Source organism: Cryptomeria japonica, chromosome 5 (assembly GCF_030272615.1).
Source record: "Cryptomeria japonica chromosome 5, Sugi_1.0, whole genome shotgun sequence".
Lineage (NCBI taxonomy): Eukaryota > Viridiplantae > Streptophyta > Pinopsida > Cupressales > Cupressaceae > Cryptomeria > Cryptomeria japonica.
The window spans coordinates 299436074-299446044 of NC_081409.1; the positions used below are offsets into that span (position 1 = coordinate 299436074).

Consider the following 9971-nt stretch of genomic DNA (forward strand, 5'->3'; position numbering starts at 1 on the left):
AGTTTTTAAATGTAAATTATCTTCTCTTGTGCATTGTAATAGTTGCTTGTATGATGCATTAAATGATATAATGAATTATGTTATGTTTAAAAAACAAAGGAATTTTATTGCTATGTTGTTTTAGTTTGTTAGTTGTTAGACCTTGGGGTTCCTTAAAGGGGAATTACATAGAACATTACTTATCCAACAAAAATTTCATACCAGAGTAGAAAATGAACTAGAGGTTAGAAGACTCAAACAAGTAAATAGATATTAAATAATCAGAGACATGTTAAAGAACATCTAGAAAAAATGGGAGTGTTGGGAAATAATCCCAACTACCATATTTATTTCCCCCACCATAGAATTCTCTTTCCCACTGACTGATGTCTTCTCTCACTGTCCTTCCATTCAGTTTTTTCTTACTGCGCTTTCTTCATTACTCCAAACAGGATAGTCTTTAATTAAAAATATTGATTGTAATGTATTCTTGATCTGCATACAATGAACAAGAAAGTTAGGAATTAAATGAAACTTTTGTATTTTTGTATTTCCCTCTTTGCTAGAAACACGCAGAAGTATCTAGAAACATATCATAACAACAAGAAAATCGAAAAGGAGAAAGGGGGTAGTTTTAGAACATGAAGACAAAAGAAAAAAGAGTTGTGTGGTTGCAACAATATCAAATGCACTTCAAGAATAGGGGACACTAATAAGAATAGGGGTTATGTATCTATAGCATTGTCTGAGCACAAGAGAAGTGAAACAGTCCCAGGTTTATGAACCATATATTAATTTATGTATACATTTGAAAAATATAAATATACAGATTAGTTTCAGTTTATAAGTGTGCTTCATTTTTGTGTTTATCTATTCTTCATTTCCTCTACCTCATTTCAACAGTCATATCAAAGCTGAAGGTTATTGCGTGAAGTGACTGAGAAAGTTTTTCAAAGAGATAGAAGGGTTTTTCATAGTCTATAATGGCAGCTCCAAGCACAAGTTTGACAAATCCACAAATCCCATTGTCTAATGGGTAAAATAATGATTACTAGGCAATCACAATGAAGGCATTATTTTGTGCACATATTTATGGGTATTTTTAGAATGGATACCAAGAACCAGCATATGCAACATCATATAATGCATTAACTCAAGCAGAGAGATATATTGAAGGAAAACAAAAACAAAGATTCAAAAGACCTCTTCTTCATCTTTCAAGGAGTAAATGAAAGCATTTTTCAAAGGATTCAAGCAGCAACAACGTCCAAGAAAGAATGGGACATTCTTCAGTTATCCTATCAAGGAATGGAACCAGTTATCCTATCAAGGAATGGAACAGGTGAAAATAGCCAAGTTGTAAATGCTAAGAAGGGATTTTGAAACAATTTAAATGAAAGAATCGGATACAATAGACTCATTTTTCACTCAAATCATTGGATTGGTAAACCAAATTAGATCTCATGGTGAAAACCTTGAAGAAATAAGAGTGGTTGAAAATATTTTGAGAAGTTTTCCTACAAGATTTGACTCTATTGTGGTTGCCATAAAAGAGACAAAGAGTATCTCACAATTTTTTAGTGGATGAGCTTCATGCATCACTAATTTCTCATGAGCATAGGCTGAGCAGGTCAACAAATTCAAATTTGGAGCATGCATTCAAGACGCAAGTTTCAAGCAGCCATGGTAGAGGAAGAAATTCATATAGAGGTGGAAGAGGTAGCCCATAAAACTCAAGTGGAAGAGGTAGAAGCACATCAAGCTCAAGTGGAAGAGGCAACTATCAACCATTAACTCAAAATCAGCCCCAAAGCCAAAGGTATGACAAATCCTTAGTCCAATGTCATTATTGCAAGAAATTTGGCATTACATAAATGAATGTAGAAAGAAGCAATATGATTTTAGGAAACAAAGTGCAAATTTTACCAAGGAAAATCAAACTGAAGACAAAATGTTCATAGCTTGTAATGTTGCACAAGAAAGTGAGAAAGAAAGACATATGGTTTTTAGACTCAGGCTGTAGCAATCATATGAGTGGAAATTTAGAAATGTTTTCTAGTTTGGATGAAAGTGTACAATTAGATGTAACATTGGGAAATGACAACAAAACTTCAGTTATGGGTAAGGGAAGTGTCAACATTCTAACAAAAAAGGGGGAGAAAAGTATATTTCAGATGTGTATTTTGTTCCTAGGCTGAAATATAACTTAATGAGTATAGGATAGGTCATTCAAAAGGGGTATAGAGTCATGTTCAAAAATAAAGAATGCACAATTTTAGATAAATTACCAAGCAATCAGCTCCTAGAAAAAGTCCAACTGACAAGCAATAGAATGTTTTCCCTAAGGCTAAAACAAGATTTGAAGGTAGAGCTTGCTCAAGAACACCCCTCAATAAAGACACAAGTGTATGAAGAAAAAGTTGTAGCAGTCCCCCAAGTAGTTTATCAAGCTGAAATTAAAGATAAAAATTGGTTATGGAATCTAAGATTTGGGCATCTCAACTTTGGAAGCTTAAACTTATTGCATAAGAATAAAATGGTGAAGGGGTTTCCACTAATAGATAAACCAGATAGAATATATGAAGGTTGTATTTTGGGTAAACAACATAGAGAATCATTTCTAGCCGGAAAGTCAATTCGTGGAAACAAGCCATTGGAGATTGTCCACTCAAATTTGTGTGGGCCAATGCAAACACCCTCTATTGGCAGAAGCTACTATTTCTTGACATTCATTGATGATTACACAAGAAAGATATGGGTGTACTTTCTAAAACATAAGGATAAGATGTTTGATTATTTCCTTCAATTCAAGGCACATGTTGAGAAACAAAGTGAGCACTACATCAAAGCATTGATAATGGATAGAGGTGGTGAACATATCTCAAGTGACTTCATAAAATTTTGCAAAAAGCATGGAATCCACAAACAATTCACTACAAGGTATACCCCTCAACAAAATGGAGTAGGTGAAAGGAAAAATAGAACAATAATAAAAATGGCAAGAAGCATGTTGAAGGCAAAACATTTGTCAAATGAGTATTGGGATGAAGCTATAGCATGTGTAGCATATATCATTAATAGATGTCCTACTAAAAGTGTTATCAATATGATTCTGAAAGAAGCATGGAGTGGAAGAAAACATAGTGTTTCTCATATGAGAGTATTTGGACACGTGGCATATGCACATGTATCGGATGAGTTGAGGAGAAAGTTGGACAACAAAGGAGAAAAGTGTATATTTGTGGCATATAGTGATCAGTCAAAGGCATACAAGTTATACAATCCAATCAACAAAAAGGTTATTATCAGTAGAGATGTGTAGTTTGTAGAAGATGAAGCATGGGATGGAACTTTGGATAAAATAATCAATATTGCAGCTAACATACCACAAGAAGAAAGTGAAGAATTAATATCACCAAGTACTCCTTCAAATTTGACTCCTTCTATAGTCATTCAAGGTCAACCAAGTGGTCAAATGACACCTTCATCAAGTGTAAGGACAATCCCACACACTCAAGAAAATGCTCCATCAAAAGTGCAATTAACACCATCGTCAATTGGCAGTCTTGGTGCTGGACCATCAAGCCCATATTCAACAAATTCAAGTGACATGTCCAATCCTACATTAGCAAGCTTGAGGAGATAAAAAATCAGAAGTATAAGGGAGATTTATGAGCAAAATGAAGGTGAAAATAATGCAGTTCAGACTTCTCTTTATTCTTTATACTCACATATAGATGATCCAATTCATTTTGAAGATGCTATTAAGGAAGAAAAATGGCTAGATGCAATGGATGAAGAAATTGATGCAATTGAAAAGAATGAAACATGGGAGTTAGTTAGTCTTCCACAAGGAAAAGAGGTGATAGGAGTGAAGTGGGTTTACAAAACCAAATTGAATGCAAATGGTGATGTGCAAAAACACAAGGCAAGGCTGGTAGCCAAAGGTTATTCACAACAACCCGAGATAGACTACAATGAGACATTTGCCCTGGTAGCCTACCTACACACCGTGAGAACAATACTAGCCATACCATCTCAAAACAAGTGGGCACTATATCAAATGGATGTGAAATCAACTTTCTTAAATGGCATTTTAGAAGAAGAGGTCTATGTAGAGGAGCCACCTGGGTATGAGATTTTGGGCCATGAAAACAAGGTTTACAAGCTCAAGAAGGCACTATATGGACTCAAACAAGCTCCAAGAGCATGGTACAACAGAATTGATTCTTATCTTTTACAAAATAGATTGAATAGGTGCAGCAGTGAACCCACATTGTATACCAAGATGAATGAACAAGGTAAAATCATAATTGTATGCTTATATGTTGATGAATTGATATTCACCTGTAATCTATCAATTGACATGTTCAAATTAGCAATGAAAAAGGAACTTGAGATGACTGATTTGGGTTTAATGAAGTACTTTCTTGGAATGGAAGTAAGTCAAAATGATAAAAGTGTTTTCATTTCACAATCTAAGTATGCAAATGATATCTTGAAGAGGTTTAGTATGATGAATTGCAAATTAGCACCAACACCAATAGTGACAGGACTGAAGTTGAGTAAAGATGACAAAGGAGCTAATGTAAATCCAACTTTGTATAAGAAACTTGTTGGAAGTCTCATGTATTTAACAACCACAAGGCCTGATATAATGTTTGGAGTTAGTCTCATTTCAAGGTTCATGGAATCTCCAAAAGTTTCACTTTGGCAAGCTGGAAAAAGAATTTTGAAATATATTAGTGGAACAAGGAACTGGAAAAAGAATTTTGAAATATATTAGTGGAACAAGGAACTATGGAATTCTCTACTCAAGGGAAAATCATTTCAAGCTGATAGGATACATGGATAGTGATTGTGTTGGCAACATAGATGATAGGAAGAGCACTTCAGGCTATGCTTTTCATTTTGGATCAAGCATAGTGTCATGGGCTTAAAAAAACAATCAATTGTTACTCTTCCATCAACTGAAGCAGAGTATGTAGCAGCTATAGGGGCAGCGTGTCAAGCGATATTGATGAGAAGAATCTTGAATGAATTGAAGCGTGAACAAGAAGAGCTAACAAAGATCTATTGCGACAACAATTCAGCCATAGCATTGCCAAAGAATCCAGTATTTCATAAAAGAAGAAAGCATATTGACACTGGGTATCATTTCATCAGAGAGTTGATCAACAATGGAGATGTCATTTTGGAGCATTGCAGGTCCGAGGATCAATTTGTTGATATTTTCACCAAAGCATTGGGAAAAAAAAGTTTTCTTCATCAAAGAGACAATTTGGGTATGATAGATGGCAGTTGCGATTAAGGGGTAGTGTTGGGAAATGATCCCAACTATCATATTTATTTCTCCTATCGTAGAATTCTCTTTCCCACTGACTGATGTCTTCTCTCACTGTCCTTCCATTCAGTTTTTGCTTACTGTGCCTTCTTCATTACTCCAAACAGGACAGTCTTTCAATTAAAAATATTGTTTGTAATGTATTCTCGATCTGCATAAAATGAACAAGAAAGTTAGGAATTAAATGAAACTTTTTGATTTTTGTATTTCCCTCTTTGCTGAAACACGTAGAAGTATCTAGAAACGTATCATAACAGCAAGCAAATAGAAAAGGAGAAAGGGGGCAGTTTTAGAACAGGCAGACAGAAGAAAAACAGAGTTGTGTGGTTGTAGCAACATCAAATGCACTTCAAGAATAGGGGACACTAATAAGAACAGGGGTTATGTATTTGCAGCATTGTCTGAGCACAAGAGAAGTGAAATAGTCCCAGGTTTATGAATCATATATTAATTTCTGTATACATTTGAAAAATATAAATATACAAATTACTTTCAGTTTATAAGTGTGCTTCATTTTGTGTTTATCTATTCTTCATTTCCTCTCCCTCATTCCAGCAGTTACGTACACAAGATATATGTTTTCTGAGTGTAAGGAGGACGTGGTTAAACATGTAAGGGATAACAAATCTTTCTGACTACCATGGAACTGAAACTGATAATGTTTCAAAGACGGATTTTGAAATAGCTTCAGATTCATAAAAACTTTTTTGATTCGTATGAAATTGGTTGTCGAATGAATTCAGATTCGTCAGGTGAACCAGAAGACTAGTTGTATTTAGATAATATTGATGCTCTATGATTTTTTAATGAGAAGGCCCTTGTTGATTTTGCAAAATATGAAGCCAAAATGTCTAAAGAATCAAACAAGCTCGATGGATTGACTGATGATTAAAGCCATCCTGAACTTGATGAAGTAGGCAAGTTGTTCTTACGTGTTAGTATACTTCTTAGAAAGAAGAAATAAGGATATTTGCTCGTTTCAGAAGTTCAGTCACCATTACCCATTTTTAGTTTTGAAGATATTTCTTGAAGGTTAAATCAGGTCTTTATGGAACAATGTGAGATTCTCTTTATTGGCACTCTGTAGTCTCAGAAATGATTCACAGGATAAGTAGTTTTAAAGTCCTATATACACTTACTAGTAATTGGGATCTCTTTGTAGTGAGTGGATTAGTGTCTTTAAGCCTAACTATTTCAGTTCAATTGACTAGTGTCTTCATATAAACAAGGTCACAAATCTGTAGATTAATGAAACCTAGAATTGACACCTACTAATTATGGACGCTCTTACAGAGTATTCTAAATTTAATATTACCTAGAATCACATTCTAACTTAATTGGAATTTATCTCCTTTGGAGTTATGATCCATTTGTCTTTCTGATGGTCGTGCATCCATCTCATTCTTTACAAAGTTGCACTTATTTTTCATTGTGAATTATAGTTCTTGGATATTATCGATTATTTTACAAATTTTCAGTTGTAATTAGGACTTTTTTAAAAATATATCACATTACTATAAAACCTTTCTCTCTAAAACCTTTCTCTCTAAAAGGATAAAAAACAATCATAAGAGCACAAAAATGAATGGGAATTCTCATAGATACACAAATCTTAACAATTAGAACAAGCAAATATTATCAATTTATTACATGAAACATAGAAAAACGAAAAATATGAATATTAGTTATAATCGTATCTATATAAGCATGACACATTTTTTTTTCCCAATTTTAAAGTAAACTATACAAAATATAGTCAGCTTACCCCCCAAAAAATCTCTACAATCAAATGTTTGTGTTTTAGCATTCATAATGTCCTATTACGCACGAAAGGAAACATAAACTTCAAAATGTCATCAACCCCCTTGAAGTATTTCTTTCTCCAGCTCTCTCTGACTAAAAGCAACAACACTACTATACTCAAAAATCCTGCTCCATATGACCATCCTAGTCCGATTTCATACCAAGGTATTTGCTGGCTCTCCTCTTCATCTTTACTTACAGCTTCACTCACAGGATGAGGAGGAGCAAATTTGGGCCAATTGCAATTCTTTGGAAGTGGGCATCCCTGCAAACTTGGATTTCCAGCATATGATGTATTTTCAAATGTGATCATTTGTCCTCTTTGCGGTATATTACCTGAGAGGTTGTTGTTGGATAAATTCAAATATGCCAAATAGCTCAAAGATTGAAGCTCTGAAGGATTATTTCCTGAAAGCTTGTTTGAAGAAAGGTCCAACGATTCAAGTTGACTCATATCCCCCAAGCTACGTGGAATAATTCCATTAAGACTGTTCATGGATAGATTCAGAAACCTCAACCCCTTCAACTTTCCAAGATCAAGAGGAACATCTCCATTCAATTGATTGTTGGAGAGATCTATGCTAGTGAGTGTGGAAAGAATATATGTGTAGTATAGTTCTGTACCTTTGGAGGCCATATTCAGTCCACCAAGAGAGGAGCTCAGCCTATTAATACCCTCATCATATTGCACACTACTCTGCAAAACATAGCCATCCTCTATTGCTGCAGCCATTGCGCGTAAAAATACAATATTGTGTGGAATAGAGCCTGACAAGTTGTTGGACGAAAGGTCTAGGATCTGGAGCTGCTTCAGGTCCCCAAGTTCTGAAAGAATGTTACCGCTGAACTGATTGTCGTTCATTACCAGCACTTGAAGAGATAAAAAATTCCCAATTGACTTTGGAAGATGTCCTGTGAATTTGTTGTGCCCAATATCAAGATATTGTAAAATTGCATCATTGGTAAATGAGGGAGGGAAGTTTCCGCTGAGCTGATTATTTCTAAGTACCAAGTACTCAATGATAGTCGAGAAGATTAGTCCTTCGGGCATCCTTCCCTCCAGATTATTACCTACTAAATTTAAGTCATACACGGTTGATCCATCTTCAACTAAAAACCAAGGAATCGTACCATCCAACATGTTGTTTTCAAGACGTAACTGTATCCATGGATACGAATTGCAGAAGCTTGGAGGAATGTTGCCGGTAAACAAATTATCATTGAGCCTCAACCGAAAAGGATACCCCGGAACTGGTATTAATAGACTTGGCCACTCGGAAGGTATATTTCCACTTAATGCATTGCTAGAGACATCCAAGATTGCTATCCTAGAATTCGGACCATTTGGGAAAAGGGACCAATGCAGATGGTTCTGTGAGATATTTAGTTCATAAAAGGATGAAGCAGCCATGGCCCATAGCCAAGTGGGAATTTCTCCAACAAGACCGTTGTCAGCTAGTGTCAAGGAACCCAACGAGAACTGAGTTGAAATCCATGATGGAATCTGACCGTCCATCTGACATGACACAAGTTCTAACTTAGAGAGCTGGAAGTTGGGAATCCACCATGTACTAATATTTAGTGTGCTATTGGATAAATATAAATATTGTAATTTGGTAAGGTTATCGAAATTTTTTTCTGAAATTGTAACCTCATGGTTTAATGAGAGGGAGAGATGTTCAATAGAGGATGGTAGGGCCCAGGAAGGGGTACTCTCATTGAATCTATTTCCCTTGGCAAGGAGGTTAAGTAAGGGAGGACAGCCCTGCAAATGACAAGGGAAGAGTCCCGCTCAATTAGTTGAAGGAAACATCTAAGCGCTCTGCAAGCAAAGGGAGATTGCCCCATGTACATGGAATTTGGCCACTCAATCGATTGTTTCAAAGGTAGAGAGAAGTCAAAGAAGAAAGATTGTTCAGACAAAATGGCAAGCTTCCACTCAATTGATTCCCCTCAAGAAAAACATAAGTGAGATTTGCGAGCATACAAATGCTAAGGGGTATTATCCCTGCCAACCTATTGTCCTCTATGGCTAATTCCTGAAGATAATGGAGATTTCCCAAGCATGAAGGAAGATTACCTATCAATCCCACGTTCCATATCTCTATTCTTGTAAGATAAGGAAATTTGCAGATGTTCTCAGACATGATTCCTCCTTCTGCGCCATAGCCGTTTTGATCTGGCAGCCAACTTATCGCCACCACATGGTTCTTGTGCTCGTCGCATTTTATGCCAAACCACACGCAGCAGTCTGTTCCATTCGCCCATTGAAGATTGCCATAGTCCGCAGGGAAGGTTAAGGTGATGTTGAAGGATAGAAGAGCTTCATATTCCTGCGGAGGACACCTGCATAAACAGATATATGTGTTCGCAAAGAGGACGATAAAAAACACAGTACTAGTAGCGAACTTAACTATAGCCAAAGCCATTGCAGGAGTGATATGTTGGAGACGATTGGAAAGAAAATACGTATATCGTGTTGTGAGAGCAGAGCATATTAAATAGCAGAAATGAGAGACTGACGTAGCTGAGAGTGCAGGAAAGCCTTGCTAAACACGGCCAAATTTGAACTCGTATTACGTTACCGCGTGAAAAAAGTTACTTGTGACTAAATCATTGTACATGCACCGCCCACTCAAAACGACAAGGCTGCATTCAACACGTATGCATGTATTTATATCATGATGCGGACTTTCAGTTGCTTTTCTATGCATCAAGTTCTGTCGGTTGAACTATTCCAAGAGAAATATTGCACTCAAGATAGACCGGGCCAGGAAGCGTATCGTAGTGGACATAGCTAATTTTGAGCATTTTTAACTTTTAAATCATACATTAGATTTCAATT

At 36.0% G+C, this 9971-nt stretch overlaps 1 protein-coding gene across 1 annotated transcript; it reads right to left on the reverse strand.

Annotated features, from left to right (window-relative positions):
* Positions 1–7130: 7130 nt before the first annotated feature.
* LOC131875898 (receptor-like protein 7) lies at positions 7131–8642 on the reverse strand. The gene has a single exon (XM_059220607.1). It carries the CDS (start codon positions 8640–8642, stop codon positions 7131–7133), a length of 1512 nt encoding a protein of 503 aa, XP_059076590.1.
* Positions 8643–9971: the final 1329 nt, after the last annotated feature.

Coding starts and splice junctions, on each gene's coding strand:
- LOC131875898 (XM_059220607.1), bottom strand. CDS start 8,642: ATGGACGGTCAGATTCCATCATGGATTTCAACTCAGTTCTCGTTGGGT.